This window comes from Solanum dulcamara, chromosome 8 (assembly GCF_947179165.1).
Source record: "Solanum dulcamara chromosome 8, daSolDulc1.2, whole genome shotgun sequence".
Lineage (NCBI taxonomy): Eukaryota > Viridiplantae > Streptophyta > Magnoliopsida > Solanales > Solanaceae > Solanum > Solanum dulcamara.
In genome coordinates, this window is record NC_077244.1 from 67,924,797 (window position 1) to 67,946,569 (window position 21,773).

Below are 21,773 nucleotides of genomic sequence, written 5' to 3' on the forward strand. Positions count from 1 at the left end.
ATACCCCCCTAGTTTTTAGCATAGGAAAAATGAGGTAAAAGGGATCTTTGAGAGTGGAATGAAGGATATGGGATTTATATTTTTTTTTCTTTTCTTTTGTTATAAATATTTAATTAGAGGTTAATTATGAAGAGATGAAGTTGAATTAGAATATTTAAAAATTTAGGGTAAAAATTAAAAGATCAAAAACTTTTAATAAAACCCTAAATTCCATTCATTTACTCCATTTTTAAAGCTTCTGTTCTCCATTTCCCTCCTCTCTTTTCTTTCCTCCATTTTTTAAACGTTCTTGTTCCTTTTTTCTTAACTTCTTTACCTTTTTTCTTCTCCATTTCCCCTTTCTTTTCAAACTTTTTGTGTTTTCATCTTCTTCTTCTTTAGATGTTGTCATTCTCATTTTTTTCTTTACTCCGATTTGATTGTGAAAATTGTAAAAAAAAAATTGATGAAAAGAGAAGAGAAGAGAAGAGAGGATATGTTGTTTATATAAACACGAGTTGTTTAAGCAACCAAGAGATGTTGGTTAAATAACCCTAAGTTGTTTAGTTCAAACAACCAGAAGATATTTAAACAACTCTAAGTTGTTTAGGTATTTTTTGTGATTCTTTAGTTAAAACAATCAGAATATTTTAAATATCAGCTAGTTGTTTGGAGAAATATGAAAATATTTGCTAATTGTTTTGGAGATCGAAATATGAAAATATTTATTTGTTGTTTAGATAAATGTTTAAACATCTACTAGTTGTTTGGAGGTAATGATGACGTGGAGGAGGGGAGGATGGGGCTGAGGGGTGGATGAGGGGCAGGGAAAAAAAGTGAGAAAGTATTTTGTAAATTAAAAAAACTTGTGGATTTTTAAAATACGTGTCATTATCACTAATTAAAAAAAATCTCTTTTATTTTATTTTCAAAATTTGTGTCCTATTTTTTTTTTATTTACACTCTCAAAAGTCTCTTTTAATTTAATTTTCCTTATACAACACAAGGTAAATAATGCACAAATCTTAACTTAAATGACTATAACATCCTCAAAGTGAAGTTAAATTACGCCAAGCAGCCATGTCAACATGAAACAGATTGGTTTAGCTCCACTGTGCTGTGTCCTACTTGTATCCCGTAAAACCCTAAACCCCAAATTCCAGAACTCCCAGAAATATCAAAATGCACATTTTCCTTTCAATTTCAACAAAATTATTACATTCAAAATCCACATCCTTCAAGTCTCTCACATGGATTCCTACAATTTTCTCACTATCCCCAAAGCAAATGTCACAGTCAACTTCCATACCCAGAAACCAACAGCGTATTCGTGACCACGGCTACGATGATTACATGGAAGTGGAGAAGAAAATCCGCAAAGTAATGAAATTTCAAGAACTACTTCTTACTCAACCAAATTCAATGATTGCCATTTCTCGCCTTGATATGCTTGCTCGCCGTTTTGGGTTCAGACAATATGAAGCAGGGCAGTTTATTCTCAAATTCCCGCATGTTTTCGAGGTATTCGAACACCCAGTTCAGAGAATACTATATTGTAGGCTCACTCGTAAATCACTGCTTCAAATTGAGCAAGAAAAACAAGCCCTTTTAGCTCAATTGCCTCAAGCTGTAACCCGTTTACGAAAGCTTCTGTTGCTTTCGAATGCAGGGAGATTAAGGTTAGAACATGTTAGGATTGCAAGGAAAGAATTTGGTTTACCTGATGATTTTGAGTTTTCAGTGGTTTTGAAGTATCCCAAGTATTTTAGATTGTTTGATGCTAAAGAGACTAGGAATAAGTACATTGAGGTTGTTGAAAGAGACCCACAATTAACTGTTTGTGCTGTGGAGATTGTTAGGGAGAGAGAGTATAGAGAAAAAGGTGGCGAAGAAGAGAATGTGCGGTTCTCATTTAGAGTGGATTTCCCGCCAGGTTTCAAGATTGGGAAGTATTATAAGATTGCTGTTTGGAAGTGGCAAAGGTTGCCTTATTGGTTGCCGTATGAGGATATCTCTGGTTATGATTTAAGGTCACTTGAGGCACAGAAGAGGATGGAAAAGAGAGCAGTTGCGACTATTCATGAATTGTTGTCGTTGACAGTTGAAAAGAAGATTACTTTGGAGAGAATTGCGCATTTTAGGTTGGCAATGGATTTGCCAAAGAAGCTGAAAGACTTTCTCCTTCAGCATCAGGGGATATTTTATATTTCAACGAGGGGAAATCAAGGGAAATTGCATACGGTGTTTCTCAGGGAGGCTTATAAGAAGGGACAGTTGATTGAGCCAAATGAGTTATATTTAGCTAGGAGAAGGCTGGCTGAATTGGTTTTGCTGAGTCCAAGGAAAGCCATTGTGGATAAAAAATTGGTTAATTATAGAAAACAAGGAGGCGATGATGAAATAGCTGACTACATTGAGAATGGAGAAGATCATTCAGCCGCTCAAGAGACGGTTAGAGAAGATTTGGGAGACGAAAGCCTGGACTCTGATGATGATTGCAGTATTGACTCTGATGGTGATTGTAGTACTGACACTGAGTACACACACAAGGAAGTCAATAATGATGATGTTACTGATGATGCAAAGGACACTCATGTCACTGAGTAACCGAACTTAGCTCAGCTGTTATAGTGGTTCTTGATTAGATTCCCTTTGCCCTTTTGGTGTTAAATTATTGGAAAATCAGCTTATTCAGCTGAAATTGATTTATTGTATTGTAAATCTTCAGGTTGTTGATATGGTGATTTAAGGGTGGGCATAAATATCAAAGACCCGGAAAATCCGGACCGAACTTAATAATTTTGTCCTTTGGCCTGGTCGGTTTTATTTTTTATAAAACTTCACTGTTCGGTTGGATTTCTGGTTTTAGGGTCCCGATTCTTTGGTAAACTGAAACAAAATTTTACAGATGCTGAATCATCTGTGTCTTGTGACTGCTGTTGCTGCACCTAATAGCTGAAGAACGGAATTTTACAGCTGCTGAATTATCTGTGTCTTGTGACTGCTGTTGCTGCCTATTAGGTGTTTGATGTTTGAACTGAGAGAAACATTATCTGCTGGTGTTTGCTACTGTATTTGTTACAAGTTTGTGTAGCTACTGCCTAGAATTAACTTAGCTGAAAAAGAGGCTATTTTCCATATCTTAGGCCTTAGCTGCTCGGATTACTTGTATTAGCTTAGCTTAGCTGCTGCTGCACTCATTGCTAATACTTGTATTAGCTTAGCTGCTGGTGTAAATGAAAATGAACTAAGATATCATACAATTTTGTGTTGGTACTGTGTACAGGTGTAAGACCTTTGGCCTTTGCAGCTGAATTATTTGCTTAGCCTCCTAGTTGCTGGCCTGCTGATACATGTTTGTGTTGATCATGCAAAATTCCAAGCCATGTGATAGAAAAACAGCTGCTGCCTCGGTGCATATGATATTAGCCCATACGGAAAAACCGAACCGAATTAGAAAAAATGGAACCGAAAACCGAAGAACCGAATGCCCAGCCCTATCAGGAGTTCTTTGATTTTCCAAATGAATTAGGGGATCTCTGTGTAATACTTGGCTGTTTCATTAGTTTTACACGACAGCACCTATGTAGACTTTTACCCTGGCTACGTAAGAGCTGGTCAAGTTCTTCTTCCTTTTAGATGCAATGTAAGTTACTTCTTTCATGCTTGTACAATCTCTTTATTATTATAGAAATTAGATTTTGCTCTGCATTTATTATCTTCAGTTGTCATGCTACGTTACCATCAATATAACAGATAAGAAATAGTCACGAGTATATATGTTTATGTAAATTGCCTTTTATCCAAAAACAAAAGAAGAGAGAATGAAATACGTATGTGTTATGTATATCATTATGTGTGTGTTATAATTTGTCCCTTCTGATATCTTATTTCATGATTAAAGAAACCGAGGGTGGTCCAAAGTTGCGAAAGCAGCTGCTTAAGTGCCTGTAGTTTTGCTCTGCCTAGTTATTTGCTGTTTTTCCTGAGCCGAAAAACAAAAAGATTGCATTGCGTCGTCCTGTTTTTCCACTGTGATCTTCCTATTTATGCTTGTTTTCTGCACCTTTCTCACGCAAATATGTAGATATTAAGACCTTGCATGTTCTGGAAGCTCATGAAAATGCTTTTATGTATAGCTATTACCTGATATATCTTTTGAACACTTACACTTTTTAGTCCTACATAATTTTCCTTGATGTGTTTGATCTCGAGACTCTGAACTTGCTGATTGAAGCTATTTCTAGTTTGAAAAGTTTGGGCTTGATAAGTACTAGTCAGATTACAACAACTCCTGTGTAATCCCACATTTTGAGTCTAGGGAGGGTAGAGTACCAATTTGGTTATCATAGACTACTTTGGTCATTGATCTTTTTGTGCTCTCTCAGTATCTTTGGTAGATGCAGGGTTTTAGAGTACACCCAGAGGAGTATAGCATTCTTTGAAAATGTCCAATTGCTTAAACAGTTGATCTTGATCTTAACTACTTATTTAATTTCATTATCCCTTCATTCTATTTTCCTAATGGAGTTTTTCCCCCTTTGTGTCACGCACCAATCTTGATCTTGATCTATTTTCAATTTCTTGCAGGTGGGTTCAACCATATTTTTTTAATCTTGTATGACAAATACTTGTGCGTGTTAGGTTCCAACAGGAAGGGAACTCATTGGGAGTGAGGTAGTTGAGGACAGAAACAATGAAGTTAGAGTTTTGTGGGTGATTATATTGCTTCAGAAATTAATAAAAAGAAGATAGTGATGGTGTGGCAATAGGTTTGGCAACAGTGATGGTGGAAGGAGTTGATGGGCTGTCCGTCTGTGTCCTGGGCTCCTGGCAGGTTTAGGCTGCTGCAATCAATGTTATTTTTAGGGCTTGATAGGTCTTTTCCAGAAAAGAGCATATAACGAACATCACTTGTTTCGGCTAAGTGGTCTCAATTTCTATTGTTTCTTGTCATTGCTTTCAAAACTCTACTAGAGTTTTAAATACTTCACTCCGTTTTTTCTTCATCATGATTTAACTGCTGGCTTTATTACCATTTATGTCTTGTTGGCATTGTAGCTGGAAGAGTTGAAGAATGGTCGAAGTGTATCTGGTGAAAAGATGAATTTTAGTCTCAGTGGTGGTGATTTGGTGAGGAAAATGGATTTTGCACCCATTGATGCTCAGCGAAGAGAAAAAGTGAAAGACGCTATGTATCATGCCTGGAGTTCATATGAAAAATATGCACGGGGCCACGTGAACTTTAGGCTGGGTTGTTGCTTCTAATAAGTTTTCTTTGTGAAAACATTACCTTTGTTCCATTGTATTTGGTCATTTAGCAGTCATATCTTTGGTGGAGGCATCTCAGTTGGGCGTTTAGATGCTTTACCTGTTGATTGATGTTGTTCGATTTTCTTTCTCTATAATTTAAGGTTTCGAGTGATTGTGAACAATTTGTATGCTTTACCTTTAAGTTGACTACTTTAATTTCATATCTTTCTCATCCTTTATTATTTCATCAGAAGATGTTGAATAAGCTTTGCTTTTCTCACTCTCTTAGGAAAATGAGCTAAAAGGAATTTTTGAGAGTGGAACGAAGTATAGGGGATTTTTATTTCTTTTTTCTTTTTTTTTGTTATAAACATTTAATTAGGGGTTAATTATGAAGAGATGGGGTTGAATTAGAATATTTAAAAGTTTAGGGTAAAAATTAAAAGATCAAAAACTTTTAATAAAATCCTAAATTTCATTCATTTTTTCCATTTTTTTAAACGCTCTTGTTCGTTTTCCCTTTCATCTTCTTCTTCCTTAACTTTTTTGCCTTTTTTTCTTCTCCGTTTTTTCCTTTCTTTTCAAACTTTTTGTGTTTTCATCTTCTCCTTCGGATGTTGTCATCCTCATTTTTTTCTTCACATTTAATTGTGAAAATTATATTTTTTTTTGATATGTTGTTTATATAAACATGAGTTGTTCAAGCAACCAAGAGATGCTGTTTAAACTACCCTAAGTTGTTTAGTTCAAACAACAAAAGTTGTTTAGTTCAAACAACCAGAAGATATTTAAACAACCCTAAGTTGTTTAGATGTTTTTTATGATTCTTTAGTTAAAACAATGAGAATATTTTAAATATAAGCTAGTTGTTTGGAGAGATATGAAAATATTTGCTAATTGTTTTGGAGACCGAGATATGAAAACATTTGTTAGTTGTTTAGACAAATGTTTAAACATCTGTCAGTTGTTTGGAGGTGATGATGGCGTGGAGGAGGGGAGGATGGGGCTGAGGGGTGGATGAGGGGCAGGGAAAGAAAGAGAGGGGGTCTTTTGTAAATTAAAAAAACTTGTGGGTTTTTAAAATATGTGTCATTATCACTAATTAAAAAAGAGTCCCTTTTACTTCATTTTCAAGACTTGTGTCCTATTTTTTTTTATTTACACGCTCAAAAGTCTCTTTTAATTCAATCACCCTACTTTCTTTTTATGAACAATTGAACAAGTACAAAATCATGTTAAGGTGAAGTTTGCTCTTGGGACCATTTGGTAATTGGTTAGTGTTACACATGTAATTGTAATGTAGAGATTAGATATGAGTGAATTAATGTAATATTTTACGCATGTATTGATTACTTCATCTTCTATTCTGCATAAAATAATACATAGATTTCATCATAAGTTATGCTTGTATTAGTTATGCGAGTTTCTAAATTATCAACCAAATGTAGTATTAATTTTATACATGAATTACTTATTTTCTATATACAATGTCGTATTAGTAATAGAAAATTAATACATGAATAAATTATTTCTTATTCGACTACCAAACCAAACGACCCCTAAGCCTTGCTTGAAAATTATGATAAAAGAGTTGCTTGAAAATTATGATAAAAGGAAACATGTTTTGAGGTAATTTGAGGCGAACATGGTATTTTGGCTAACTTGCGTAGTTTTTCAGTGAGATTTAGTTAATTTTCGGTCATAGTTATTTTTCGAGAGATTATTTATAATAACAAGAATATTTTTGTATTTTTAGATAACAATAAAAATATTTTTAGATCAAACTATTCACATGATATTTTAAACCTTTTTTGGTATATAATGTAATACATTAGCATGCAGGATATGTTTGATTACATGTCAATTTTGGCACCAACTAAAGAAAATTCGTACGCTGCTTTTCCTTCCTACGCCCTAACGGCTATTGGTCTTCGCTATTACTCGTTTTAACTACTTACTTGCCATTTTATTTTCATTATCCTTTCATTTCCTAATGGATTTCTCCCCCATTTGTCTGATTCACCAATCTCGATCTTGATCAATTTTCAATCTCTTTTGATAAACAATAATGGGGAGGAGTAGATCGTCGGCGAATAGGTGGAAGTACATCAATCCATCTTACTATTTGAAACGCCCCAAGCGTCTTGCCCTGCTTTTCATCGTTTTTGTATTCGGTACTTTCTTCTTTTGGGATCGACAAACTTTAGTCCGAGACCACCAGGTGCGTTTTTCTGTCACCCTAATTTTGAGCAAGTCTTGCTTCGTTACCACAATAAGAATGTCTATGTTTCCTGGGAGAATTTACGTGTTCCCGCGGATAGAATTGAGTATTTGAGTTCCCACCCACCCCACAAATTGAGGTACGTTCGTGTATGTTGTATCTGACTATCTGTATTTGTACCAGTCCTCATTAATTTGATGGTCTATGTTTAGGAAGATTCAAGGTAGTTCAACTTCTTACTAGAATTATTATATGTACTTTTGTCGTAGATTATTTGTAGACCTTACAAATTACTTTAGCAAGCCCCTTCTTTTTGAGAATAGTAACTGTGTATTATATCCAAAACAGTACTTAGGTAGTACTGAAACCATATTTACTCCTTTTTCTAATACGTTGAGGGCATTTTGAACCTTTTCCGTTCTATCTATAATGAATCAAGGACATCAATGATAGAAATAGTGTCATTAGAGTAGAACTGATTACACCAAAAACAAAGCAGTAAGATAAAATCTAGCTTAATCTCCTGCACATCATTCTCTATGCCCTCATAGCACCTGGAATTAATCTCCTTCAACAATGACCACCAGATACATGCAGGGATAAGTCTCCATCTATTTCTGTCCTTTGCTACTGAGCCTGCTTCTTCCCAACTTCTCAGAGCTTCAGAAACCTTTCCTAGCATGGTCCATGCTATGCCTTTAAGGTTCAAAATGATACTCCAAATCATGCATGTGAACTTGCAGTGTAGGAATAGGTGGTTTACTGTCACTGCATTCTCCTTGCACATGAAGCATCTAGAGCACAACAGCATTCTCCTCTTCATCAAATTGTCCAGTGTGAGCACATGGACAAACCCCCTTCTACAATCAAATAGTTGATCATCAATCCCACACGGAGCATGGGGATTTAAGAATTCTCAGTGAGATTTGATTTTTGATTATTTAAACTGTCTAGATATCTTGGCATTCATTTTAGAGAGCTTCTAGTTGCTGCAGACAATACTTTTGAGGTTTTTCCTTTTGATGAAGTTAAGGATTATTGAGTTTCTTTTTGATAATTGAAACATAAGTCGCATTAAAGTGAAAATAACTCCTTTGATAAGGTTAGATCATTTATCAACAAATAGCTACACCTTAATCCCAAATTAATTGAGGAAATGTGGCTTCTGTATTCGTGTGCAGGTCTTTACGTCCAGAACTTGGACTTCTACTCTAAGTTGCTCGGACTCTTCACTTTCGGTGCCATACCCGTGTCGACACGACGTGGGTGTGGGTGTGATATCCGCACTCAATCTGGCCAACCAGTTTTGGATACTTTGACCGAATCCGAGAGAGAAATTCTGAACAGATTCAATGATTTTTGTAAGCAAAACAAAAACTAAGGTGAAATTGAAGAAAATGAAATATCTTGTATATATAACTTTTTATTGCCACTTCCCTTTCTTTTATCTCCTTCCAGGATTCTGCTCTTGATCAATAGTTTCTCCTCAAGTTTTCCACATAATAGCTCATAATTTAGGTTTTATAACTCTATTTTTAGATATTCGAATTATTTGTAGCCGAATCCCCGCATCTGTATCCATATATGGATCCATATTCCCGAATCTTAAACTTTAGATCATAGAGGATCTGACCTCTAGATCCGCACCCTTATAGGACACCCGCACCCGAGTCCGAGCAACTTAGCTTCTGCTAAACTAGACCCATGTTGAAAATAGAGATACAACAAGAGGACTCCCAAGGGCCATTATCCTAGTACCAGCCTCATCCAAAAGCACTTTTAACTTAATAATTCTGATGGGATCTAGTGCATCGATGTGGTATGCTCTCGTCCATGGTTACCACTTTATCCAAAGAAGGTTAGATAGTTTAGTATTTACTGCTTCAATTAATGAAGTGGGGGAGGTTCAATTGTCGAATCTCCAGGATAGGAAGTATGACGTTCTTTTTTCATCATGTTGGAATTTATGTTTTGTTATAATCCTTAGGAGGTGCGAGAGGTTGGTTATAGCAGGTACAGGGAGAGGTAGAGGTAGAGGTAGAGGTAGAGGCAAACCGAATAAGTATTGTGGAGAGGTGATTAGACAGGACATGACTCAACATTCGGTTATCGAGGACATGAACTTAGATAGGAAGGTGTGGAAGACGCATATTAGGGTAGAAGGTTAGTAGTGGAGTGTTGTCTCTTGCTTTTTGGAGAGTTTATGCTTGTTGGTGTTTTGTCATTGTACTAGCAGTGTTATTGCAATTCTTGATTGTGATATCTATTATCATCTGTTGTTTATTGTGGTTTCAATTATTTCAGTATTTTATTGTTCTTGATCCTTTCTTGTAGGATTTGCACTGCCACCCTTGTTAGTTGCTATGGTTTTTCCATTGTTTTTTTCTTCCTTGTACTTGGATTTGCTACACTTGAGCTGAATGTCTTTCCGTAACAGCCTCTCTACTTCCACGAGGTAGTTTTAGTTTGTGTACACTTTACCCTCCCTAGACCCACTTGTGGAATTTCACTGGGTATGTTGTTGTTGTTGTTTTATAATCCTTAGGAAAGCAGATGTTGACTGGCTGTCTAGTGATTGGTTTAACTCTAAGTGAGAATCTGCATATGGGATTACTTTCTCTTTCTCCCCTTTGCTCCTTCGATAAAATTTTAATTGATATCAACCCAGAACTTTGGTTTAGGGGTAAGATTGCAATGCGTGATATGTGGGTTAGGCGCATGTCATGGGTTTGAACCATATTACGGATAAAAGTATGGTATTTAAGTGGAGAAGAATAGAGGGGCTATCCCTCCGAGTTTCAAACTATGCATCAATGGCTCTCGGGAATTTCCTGGTTATAAAAAGAAATGTAATTGGGTTTTTCCATCTTGCATGTGATCATCAATTAGTTTTCAAAAGAAATGAAGTAAAAGATAATACTCTTATGCTTTCTCTTTATTGGTTGTCGGCAGCCTGTGAAAGTTTGGTTTTCTAGCTAGTAGCAGCAAAGTTCTGATAATGTTTGATTCTTAATGCCCTTCAATTTGTATAGAATTTTATTCTATTCTGTCCTGTGATCTTTTTGTGATGTAGAAGTTTGTTGATATGTATACTTCATAAGCAAGCTAGTGGTTCTTAAAGCAGTTATGATTGGGACATTTTAAAATTTTTAGTTCAGTTTTGTCTTGCAATTTTTCAATGAATATGTGATTTTTCAGGAAGAGATCTCTAAGTTGAATGAAGAAGTGATACGTTTGCAAGATCTGGTAAGCAGTTCCTGCCCTTATTTTCAAAGTCTGTACTGGTATGTTTAATTGTCAACTCTTCTATAAATCTTCGTTTGTGGGGAAATCTTTATGCTATAGCTTCTTATAACTTGGGTGTTACATAGCAATTTCTCCTCCTTTCAACTGAATGAAAACATTGTTCTACTATTTAGAATGGAAAACCTGATCTCAATTATCAATTCTTGCAATTAGGTTCAACTATCTTTTTAATCTTGTATGAAAAATACTCGTGCCTATTAGAGTTCAACAAGAAGGAACTCATTGGGGGAGAGGTAGTTGGGGACAAAAACAATGAAGATAGAGGTGGTGTGTGTAGTCATATTGCTTCATTGAAAAAAGAAGAAGATAGTGATAGTGTAGGCAACAGGTTTGGCAACTGTGATGGTGGATATGGTGGAGGGTGTGTGGAAGGAATTGATGGGAGGCCCATCTGCATTCTGGCAAGTTTAGGTTGCTGCGACCAATGTTATATTTAGGGCTTGGTAGATCTTTTTAGGAGAAGAGTATATATAAGAACATCACTTGTCTTGGCAAAGTCGTCTCATTTTCTATTGTTTTAGTTATTGCAAAACTCATAGGGTTTAATATTTAGCTCTGTTTTCTTCATAACGATTTAATTGCTGGCTCTGTTTCCATTTATGGTCTTTGTGGCATTGTAGCTGGAAGAGTTGAAGAATGATCAAAGTGTATCAGGTGAAAAGATTAATTTTAGTCGCAGTGGTGGTGATGTGGGGAAGAAAATGGATTACACAGAGAATCCCGTTGATGCTCAACGAAGAGAAAAAGTGAAAGATGCTATGCGTCATGCATGGAGTTCATATGAAAAATATGCATGGGGCCACGATGAACTTCAGGTCGTGTTGTTGTTACTAATAAGTTTTCTTTGTACAAAGATTACCTTTGTTCCATTGTATTTGGTCATTTAACAGTCATATTAATATTTGGCAGGGGCATCTCAATAGGGCGTTTAGATGGTTGCCTGTTGATTGATGTTCTTCTATTTTCTTTATCTGCTATTTAAAGTTTTGAGTGATAGTGAACAACTTCTATGCTTTACCTTTAAGCTAACCATTTAAACTGCAAGTCTTCATATTTTCTCATCCTTCAATATTTCATCAGAAGATGTTGGTTCAAGCTTTTCTTTTCTTTTTTGCTTTATTCCAATCGTAGAACAGTTTAGGTCCTGAAATATAATTTCATTGTTTTTGGTGTATGCTCTTTTGATCTAGACATTTTTGGTGTATGTTTTAGGTTTTATTTGTCTACAAGTTGAGGAGTAAGCTATACCTACCTAGATATCTATCTTATTTAAGTTAGTTCTTTCATTTATACTAAATAGTATCTTTTAATCAAGATTACTGATAAAAATATTTGTCTTCAAGGGTTTCTAAGGAGTTTCCTCAAAATTTAAATATGTAAAAAGTAAAATCTCAAATATGAACTATATCTTGTACTCAAGATTACTGGTTTATAAAAGGTTTTGTATTCGAGGGTTTCTAAAATGTGTCCAAAAAGGAGTTACTTCAAATTTAAATATGTAAAAAGTAAAGACTCAATTAATTGTTACTCCTACTTCACAATTTTTCTCCAAATACTTTCACTTGACATGAATGGTGAAGTTTTGGTCATTCCAAAGTGACTACCTCTGTAGCTAGAAATCTTTTGTCCTTTCTTTACTTTAAGTTTGTCCTTTTGCGATTGATCTAGTGGAAAATTCTATGGTCTGCTTTTCACTTTGTAAAAACTCATTTACCCTTTACTTACAATCTTTGAGTAAACATGATGAAATAATCTAATATTGTTTCTCGTCTCAAGAATCCTTTCATGTCGAAGTACGGTTTTGGAACACTAGGAGTTATCTTGATGTGGGAAGAGTATTCATACAGTTAGATTCTCGAGAAGTTCATCAAGAATTTGAGTATCCTGGTAATGAAGATAACACTATGATCTTGTAAGCTCTTTTTATGTTGAAGCTTCGAGGGAGGAACATTTGGTGCAATCAAAAGTGAAAATTTCAATTTTCTGCATTTAACTTCTCTGTGAAATATTAAACAATCATTTTCGGAGAAAGTAATTACGCACTGGAATAAGTATCTTGTTGCACAAGATATTTCTTGGTCTTCTTAAAAGGCCACTGTGAGGTAAAATCTCGGGGAAGTTTGTTTATGATTATTTAGGGCTCTGCTTCCGAGTAATAATAGCTTTATGTTGAACAAATCTTATTCTTGATGAAATTGCTAGCTTCATCTATGATTTTGCTTGACTCTCCCTTCTCTTTGTCTTTATTTGACTGATCATTTGATTTATGAAAAAATTCACCCAGAAGCTTATGCCTGTTAGCTTTTCAAAATTTTCCTGAAGTACCCTTATAGGCGGACTTAGGCGGTCAAATTTTCGAAGAGACAGAGGATCTATGTGGAATTAATTCTCATTGACCTTTTATGGTGATATATTATTTTATCACAATAAGAAAGGAAGTGAAAATTTGGGAGACAGTTCCCTTTTTGACTTATATTTCAATTTTAAAGCTAAGAGGCTGATAAATTTCCATTGATACTTTTCGATCTGCTTCTGCTATGTGCTTGTGGTACTTTATATATTATATCCTCTGTTTGACATGTGCCTGCAACAATTTGATTTGTCGTGCTAAACTTTTGGAATACCAGCCACAAACAAAGAATGGTGTTGACAGTTTTGGTGGTCTTGGTGCAACATTGATCGATTCTCTTGACACACTATATATCATGGGCTTGGATGAGCAGTTTCAGAGAGCTAGAGAGTGAGTTTGTTGTTTTCTTGCTTCTAAAAGCCTTGAGTTGATCTTTCTTATCCTAGATTGAAGCTTTATTTATGTGAATACCAGCTTTCTTTTTCGATAAAGTGTGAATACCAGCTTTCTGTATGTGGACGTCCCATTTTCTACTTTATCTTATTTGGCGGTGATCCTCCTCTGCACACAATAACCATGGTTGTGTTTGGCAATATTACTCATGTTTTTTCTTTTTAAAAAAAGAGAAAAAATTGGGGGGTAGGGGAAGGGGAAATGGGGGAGGGGGAATTACAAGGTGGGGAATTAAATCTCACCAACAAGGTGAAGATTCAGGTCGCCGACCAACTAAGCTACTAAGAATCCTTTTACTCATGGTCTCATTTTTGTTCTCAAGAAGAAAATGAATTGTTAAATTTTTTATTTAAATATGAATGTGAATCTCCAGAATCAAGTAATGATGTATGCGATAAATCTAAAATGCATCTTGAGTTAGTGATATCTTTTATACTTGTTGTAATCTCTCTGATTGAAGTATGTAGTTATCCGACCTGCCTCCCCCCCAACACCCAATGTCCCCAAAATCCTCAACACGACAGAGACTGCTTAGAGTTCTGTGGTTCCTTGGATTATGGATTTTACATGTGTCATCTTGTCTTCCCAAAACCATTGGACTGTCAGTTTCATATCCCTTTTACTTTTAGGTTTTAGGGTTTATGTATTACCCTCTTTTATCTATGAAACAATATTGCCAAGTGGAAGACATTTGTGAATTTCCATATTTTTGTGCTTTCATGTAAGAGTTTATTGCTCGTGGCTAACAAGGAACTCTGATGGCAGGTGGGTTGCAAACTCCCTGGATTTCAACAAGAATTATGATGCCAGTGTTTTTGAGACAACCATAAGGTTTCTTTATAAGGTTTAATATGCTTTTGTAATGAATTTACTTAGATTCCTGACACCTTCCATCGTCTTTGATGATTTGTTTCTATGTTCTTCACTGATTAAATTCTCTGTAATTCAACAACAGAGTTGTTGGTGGACTTCTTAGTGCGTATGACCTCTCTGGTGATAAGCTTTTCCTAGATAAGGCTCAAGACATTGCTGACAGACTGTTGCCTGCATGGAATACACCCACTGGCATCCCTTACAACATTATCAACTTGTCACATGGGAATCCACATAATCATAGGTGGACTGCGGTAATTCCGGACTTTACTAAATTCAAGTTGATTTTCCCTGTCGTATAACTCAAGTATCTCATGCTGGCGTTATTCCAAATTTTATTTGACAAGTCAATTGATGCTTTACCCTGCACCCATCTTCCATGAAGAGCATGGAGGAAATTCCAGCTTGGGAGAAGAGTATTCAAAAGGGGAACTGCGTGAGGAAGAATCGTGCGTTACCTTGAGAATGCTCTAATTTTCTTAAATATACTCAAAGAGTCTTATGATCCACCCCTTGTTTTCTCTCTCTTTACCACATCCCATCGTGCTTTCTCCCAACTGGCTTCAGCTTGCAAGGAGAAACATGTCTTGTGACTTAGGAATTTGCAGTTATCTAAGAAACTGTCCCATGTATTTTTGACTTGTTTATGCAGCCTGCCATCTTTTAATGATGTCAATAACAACAACAACATACCCAGTGTAGTCCCACAAATGGGGTCTGGAGAGGGTAAGATGTCCGCAGACCTTACCCCCCTACCTTTGGGGGTAGAGAGGTTGTTTCCGATAGACCTTCGGCTCAAAAGAGAAGACATTTGCGGGGTAGAGAGGCTGTTTTAACGATTTCCTTTTGCTGAAAGTTCTCCTGTGTGAATCCAACTCTTTTCTTCTTAGGTGCTGTTTATTTCTTTTCTTTGGGGAATATTGAGGAGCTGCAGGGTGAGGGTGTTGTGCATCCACTGGGGGAAAACATTTCTTTACATTTTTTTTCCCTTTAAGCACTTGGACAGAATCCTCTTTGCATACCAATGACTATTGTTTGAAAGCTGAATATTTCAGGATCGTGGCATGTAATATATAATTTGCAATGCACAAACATATACATAATGATTTCTCTGGAGTTCTAGCGTACATTTGCTGAAACTATTGTTGTCCCTGTTCTCAGGGTCATAGTATCCTGGCAGATTCTGCCTCTGAGCAGCTTGAATTTATTGCTCTTTCACAAAGAACAGGAGACCCGAAGTATCAACAAAAGGTATTCCCCAATAGCTTTCAATATATAACATCTTGATAGCTACTAAATAATGCTACAGTATCAAATGGGCATGACAGAAATTGATTAAGCTACACATACTCGAATCAATGTTCTGGTAGTGACTGAATGGCATAACGTTCTATTCCAGGTGGAGAATGTCATCTTAGAAATTAGTAGAACTTTCCCAGATGATGGGTTGCTTCCAATACACATTAATCCAGAGGGAGAGGCTGTTTTATACTCCACTATAACGTTTGGGGCCATGGGGGACAGGTGAATGGCCTTTCATTAGCTCTTTTCATATGACTTATCTGATAATGTGAACTGGGAATGGACTGGTGTCACCATATTCCTCTGTTCACTGGCGTTTAATTTTCCTTTGTTTCTTTTGTACATTATAGTAAAAGATGTTGTTTCAGCTTTTATGAATATTTACTCAAGGTCTGGATACAAGGAAACAGAACAGCTGCGGTGGGCCACTACAGGTAAGAAGCTTAAGTTTAAATTTCTTTATTTTTCCAGTGATATTATGCATAAACTAAGGTTATGATACTTTGTCGGTCCTGAACCAAGTCTTTTTTCATGCATCATGGCCTAACAAATAGAAATGTTATTCAAATGTTTACATATATAGACCAAGATGCCGAATCAAGAAAGACATGGATAAGACAGAACATGAAAAGAAAAAAACACTTTTAAAGAGAATCAATGACTACTTGCTGAAGAGTTGATCTTAATCTTAATACATTAAAACAGACCTGAATTATTAGAGCTATTTATTATTATACCATTTGACTTATGTATAAATATCAGAGTAAGAGTGATTAAATGTACTGCTAAGCATCTGTTCTGCTATTTTCCATCAAAAAAATTTACTGCTATTTTTAATATAGTTTTGATATATACAATCTCAAACCTGAGCGAGCATTAATGAAGGTATGCTTATGTACTCCCATCACTTTTTCCTAAAAGTACAAAACTTACAATCTTGATTAACAATAGAATACTCTTTTGGTGTTGCACTTTTGTATTCTTGTTACATTTTCCAAGCATCACTTTAACATATCTCTAAATTTTAGATTTATCAATCTTAAGTTTCAAACAGTTTTGTTTTCTTAACTTCCTTGTTGGTCTAACTAGATTAGTCAAAACTATTAAATTTAGTGGAGGATTTCCTTATGGCTGTTTCTTGATTAGCAGTTGTAAGCTGTTTTGCAGAAACTAATTCAAAGACCAAAGAACTGGGGTTTATAGCTTCAGTGTGTCGTATTGGGTAAATGTGTTTCCTTTGAGAAATGCAAAGTTAGCTCTATATTCTTAGTGGCGGAACCTTGAATTTTACAAAGGGTTGTCAAAATATAAAAATGTACACATGGAAAATGAAGAGGAGTCAACATATAACATATATACATTAAACTAAAATTTTAACCTAGCTAAACAATGTAATTTTCCGGCGAAGGGGTGTCAAGGTGGCTCCTCCACTGCATATGCTTTACTGGTCTGAAGTGGAGGAAGATGAAATTGGTTATTGCTTGAAATCTTTGTGTTTTAATTACTTAATTAGAACCAAAAGGATCAGAAATGTGGACCAAGTCAAAGTATGTCAATGCATATATTTTTCCTGAAATTTCAAATGTGAAGGATGTTCTTTTACAATTTTTTGCAATCTCGAGCATATTAAATGTAGTTCTTCTATTTAATTTTCCAAACAGAAAAATGTGGGAGACATCAATGAAAGGTCTTTTAAGCCTGGTGCGGAGGACTTCTCCATCATCTTTTGCTTATCTTAGTGAGAAGGTTGGAGATTCTTTAGAAGACAAGGTGATGTATAGGGTTCAAATGGGAGGCAGGGAGTTCTGGTCATGTGTCTTATTCTTGAATCATATTAATACTTTTAAATGCTGTACAGATGGATGAACTTGCATGCTTTGCTCCAGGAATGTTAGCTTTAGGTTCGTCTGGTTATGGTCCTGACGAGTCTCAGAAGTTTTTATCACTGGCAGAAGAGGTATTTTGAACTTGTAGAGCACCAAACTATGGTCTGATTTAAGTTCCTTGTCAAAAAAGAAGAAGAAAGAAATATGGTCCGACTTAAATCTTTATCTGACGATCTGTTTCTCATGAAGTTTTGCATCAACTTTGAGGGTGAGGTTATGTAGATTACATTGGACATTATTCTGCCAACTTTGGTTTGCTTTTGTTTATTTGGTGGCGCTACAAGATGAAGCATAAAATAAGCTTTGCCACATTCTGGATTCAGATTCTTTCCATCCACCTTTATGAATCCTAAGTTGGGCAGAGGCACATTTTGAATGTATACCTGGTGTCATTAAACTAAGCATTTTCATTCAGCTCCTGTATGTCTAGACTTAACAATTCAACCTTCTAGCTTTCTGTTACAGATAAAAGGGTGCCTTGGAAAGAAGGCACAGAGGATCTGTAGTGGGCTTAATATATCATATAGTGTCTACTTCCTCTATTGCTTGTTAGTAACAGAATGCTTGAGTAATGCTAATTTACTGGATCTATTGACCTCTTCTTGCAGCTTGCTTGGACTTGCTATAACTTCTACCAGTCAACACCTACAAAGTTGGCAGGAGAAAACTATTTCTTTCATGATGGCCAGGTCGATTTTTCCACTTAGTTTATTTGTACATATTTTTCATTGCTGTTAACTTATACCGATAATGTACTTGTGGTTGTTTTTCCTGTTTAATACTTTTCAGGATATGACTGTGGGCACATCGTGGAACATACTAAGGCCAGAAACGATCGAATCTCTGTTTTACCTCTGGCGTTTGACTGGAAACAAGACATACCAAGAGTGGGGTTGGAACATATTTCAGGCATTTGAAAAGAACTCGAGAATAGAATCTGGATATGTTGGACTTAAAGATGTAAGTACTAACTCAGACTCTTCAACTCTAGTTGATGATGGTTTTTTCCTATGTTGCTCGGACTCTTCAAAAATGTCAACGGGTTGTGGGTCTGATTCTCCAAAATAGTGTATTTTTGGAGAATCCGGCACGGGTGTGGCATAGAAAGTGAAGATTCCGCGCAACTTATGTTTTTTCAGATTGATTCATCTCTTCAAATGATCTCTGTTGACCTCTATAAGTGGGATATATGCCCTTTTTTTTGGATAACCGAGAAATCCCTGAGGACCAATGGTGCATGGTTCAAAAACTCGGTGGATAATGGGCCCGCCACTCTACTGGATATATGCGTTACTTATTATCTGCCTTTCAATGTCTTCAGCGTTGTCTTTTTCTTTCTTCCCCTTTTTGAACGTTTACAATTCTTAATGAAGACATTGTGTTTTAGTGTCATTGTTAGGAAGATGTGTCTTCTAATACACACATTCTAATGGTTTAAGTACCATTATTGGGATAGACATATGCATGTTTGTGCTTTTCTATATTTAGTTTAGAGTAACGTGGGGCTCCTATTGGTGACTTTCTCTCTGATGCCTTCTCCATTATGTGGCATTTATGTTTCAGTGCTTCAGATCTGAAAGGGTGCAGTGATTTTGATATACAATCCATCTATCCTGCTTAGACTTCTGTTTCCTCCTTTTTACGTTAGGCTGATGCTTTCTTACCCTTTACCTAAAGTTCTATGGTTCTCTGCTTTGCATAATCTTGACCATTTGGCTGGTGGAATTGTACTTTACTTTATAACATGAGCAATTTTCATGAGTTGAAGTTCATTTGTTGAGATGTAATTTTGAATCTGAATCTGCTTTGTCTAGCAAACATATCAAAATGCTTGAGCAACATAGAACCTTTATTCAGGAGACAAATCCTATTCCCCCTTCCATCCTCTTATAATCCCTGGAACTCTATTGCAAGCTTCTAATGCTGCACAAGTCATTGTGAATGAGTTTCTTGGCCACTTGGCCAGTATCACTTACCAGATACCTTCCTGAAAGCTGTTACAAGCAACTAGTGCCTCTACATTTCAATTTTCACCAAAGAAGAATAAGACTGCATATTTGATACCAAGAAAAATGACATTTTTTAGAATTTAGGGAATAGGACACAAATTGGACTTCATTATATCAACAAAGATTGTGCAAGGTAAAATTATCTTTTTTAATAATTAAATTAATTTTCTGATTCTCCTAAATGGTGTGAGATAAAGGTAGTCTGTTACATGTATCCTTAGCCTTCCCAAAAGTCTATCCAATTCTCTATCCAACAAGGAACTTCTTCTTTATAGCCAAAAGATTAAATAACGGAGTTTAAGAAAAAAAGGAAGGCTTTTGAAATTGTGGTCTTAAACATGCATAACATTTGTGTGGTTATAAGACTTTTGAAACTTGTGTTCTTAAATATGCTATAATATTTGGGTGGCTATAGAAACTTCTCATTAAGGCTATAATGATAAGTTTAAGTGAGATTAACTTCAAATTTAAAAAGGTCATTTCTTTGAAAGGTAAGGAACTGAAATTATATCCCCTCCCCCTCCCCCCCCCCCCAAAAAAAAAAAATACAAACCTGCCACATGATTTACTTTGCTTATTGATGTAAGACATTGATTCTGCGCCTTCGATTTTGACTTTGATAATACATCCTAAAGACTATTGCAGCAAGACCCCACAAATTTTCCCTCCGAAGGTTTCAATCTGGTACAATGCTGAAGAATAGGCTGATCCAAATAGGGGTACCCCTGAACTGTGGTCGGATCAGTTACACACCCACCCACCTTTGTAGAGGTCCTATTACCTCCCTGAACAATTTCAAAGTGGAATTAATCACCTTGAAACCCCAGAACCAGACCTTGAAATCATATTTTAGTTAACATTTTTTTTTATTAATGTTTAAATAAGATTTGTTATTAAAGTAGACTAATCTTTTGTTTAATCTTGAGATCAAAGAATCGGTTTCTCCAATCTGATATGTGTCGATGACTGACAGTCATAATCAGCTCAAGTTTGTGCTTGTTTGAAAGTGGATCATTGCTTGATCCGTCACTAATTTCCAGGCATAAGGGAGTTATGCTTGTGATTATTACCAAATTTTTTTTTCTGTATTCAGGATTTTGATATTCAATGATATTTTGGACACCCGTTTTTGCTGTTTTTTCTCAGGTTAACACTGGTGTGCAAGACAATATGATGCAGAGCTTTTTTCTTGCGGAGACTCTTAAATATCTCTATCTTCTTTACTCACCCCCTTCAGTCATTCCCCTAGATGTGTGGGTTTTTAACACGGAGGCTCACCCCATAAAAATTGTGAACCGGAATGATCGAGCAATAAGTTCTGGAGCTGGACGGTCAGTTGAACAGCAAAAATCATATAAGCGTCCGCTGACAAGGAGAGAAGGCCGATTTGGTAATAAGTAGGTTCTCACAGGTCATCATTAGTTTAGTTGTTGATTCAGAATTATGGGAATCAAGTGGTATATTGCTTGGCACTTGTTCAGCCAAATTTGCGGGATTTATTGGACTGATGTCAGAGTTGGACGGAAATGATCTCCTATGACCACTTACATGATTAGGTAGCATAACTATATTTAAGTTTTATTTCTTACATAGTGACATTCCCTTAAAACAGCCAAATGTGTTCTAGCAGATGGCATTTGGCTGTGGGTAGCTCTACATTTTTGGGGCCTGACGAGTATTTGTATATCATTTCTTTTTATTTTTTCTTGGAAAAAATACAGTAGGAGAATTCTTATTTCAATTTTTCAAGACTGTGGACAGCCTTTTATCCGAAAAGAAGAGCTAGCACTATTTTTTCAAAAAACAAATGAATCAATTCTTTCGATCATAAATGTTTACTCTTATAGTAAAATATGTCTTGAGTAACAATTTATGTGACATAATTTAATTAGAGGTAATAAAATAATTGAAACTTTGTGATTTTGATAAAGTCTTAGACATTTAGTAGTTCTATTTTTTTAAAAATTAATTATTTCTACATATGTAAAATGAAGTACTAAAATGGGAAGTATGATCGAACCAATTTTCGTTTTCTAACCGAAGGCAAACAACAGTGTTGAAAGGCTATCAAGTTGTTGCCTGCTTTTAGTTTTTTCTTTCAAATTTGATCGTCTGTAATTTGAGGTTGTTTTACTCCGCAT

At 35.7% G+C, this 21,773-nt stretch overlaps 2 protein-coding genes across 5 annotated transcripts; both read left to right on the plus strand.

The window, feature by feature from the left end:
* The first annotated feature begins 1,048 nt into the window (after positions 1–1,048).
* On the plus strand, positions 1,049–5,455 carry LOC129900385 (protein ROOT PRIMORDIUM DEFECTIVE 1). Its single transcript, XM_055975345.1, has 2 exons — positions 1,049–3,625; positions 4,570–5,455. The coding sequence occupies exon 1, from the start codon at positions 1,162–1,164 to the stop codon at positions 2,584–2,586; it is 1,425 nt and encodes a 474-aa protein (XP_055831320.1). The 5' UTR covers positions 1,049–1,161; the 3' UTR covers positions 2,587–3,625; positions 4,570–5,455.
* A 1,678-nt stretch (positions 5,456–7,133) lies between these two features.
* On the plus strand, positions 7,134–21,434 carry LOC129901700 (mannosyl-oligosaccharide 1,2-alpha-mannosidase MNS1-like). Of its 4 annotated transcripts, none has more exons than XM_055976953.1 (15): positions 7,316–7,592; positions 8,635–8,835; positions 10,652–10,699; positions 11,380–11,574; positions 13,387–13,499; positions 14,328–14,393; positions 14,518–14,689; positions 15,597–15,686; positions 15,835–15,959; positions 16,106–16,171; positions 17,399–17,507; positions 17,596–17,694; positions 18,232–18,312; positions 18,413–18,583; positions 20,779–21,433. In XM_055976953.1, exons 2-15 carry the CDS (start codon positions 8,806–8,808, stop codon positions 21,031–21,033), a joined length of 1,620 nt encoding a protein of 539 aa, XP_055832928.1. In that variant the 5' UTR covers positions 7,316–7,592; positions 8,635–8,805; the 3' UTR covers positions 21,034–21,433. The 4 variants fall into 4 exon arrangements, with proteins under 4 accessions (XP_055832927.1, XP_055832928.1, XP_055832929.1 ...); XM_055976954.1 differs by having other exon boundaries at positions 8,635–8,814; XM_055976952.1 differs by lacking the exon at positions 8,635–8,835 and having other exon boundaries at positions 7,134–7,453; positions 20,779–21,434.
* Positions 21,435–21,773: the final 339 nt, after the last annotated feature.

What these genes read in the sequence shown, in the direction of transcription:
- LOC129901700 (XM_055976952.1), top strand. Translation starts at nt 7,301, where the DNA reads ATGGGGAGGAGTAGATCGTCGGCGAATAGGTGGAAGTACATCAATCCA. An exon ending in GGGGCCACGATGAACTTCAG is followed by an intron (nt 11,575 to 13,386) that starts GTCGTGTTGTTG and finishes TTGGAATACCAG; the next exon opens with CCACAAACAAAGAATGGTGT. An exon ending in ATTTCTTTCATGATGGCCAG is followed by an intron (nt 18,313 to 18,412) that starts GTCGATTTTTCC and finishes AATACTTTTCAG; the next exon opens with GATATGACTGTGGGCACATC.
- LOC129900385 (XM_055975345.1), top strand. Translation starts at nt 1,162, where the DNA reads ATGCACATTTTCCTTTCAATTTCAACAAAATTATTACATTCAAAATCC.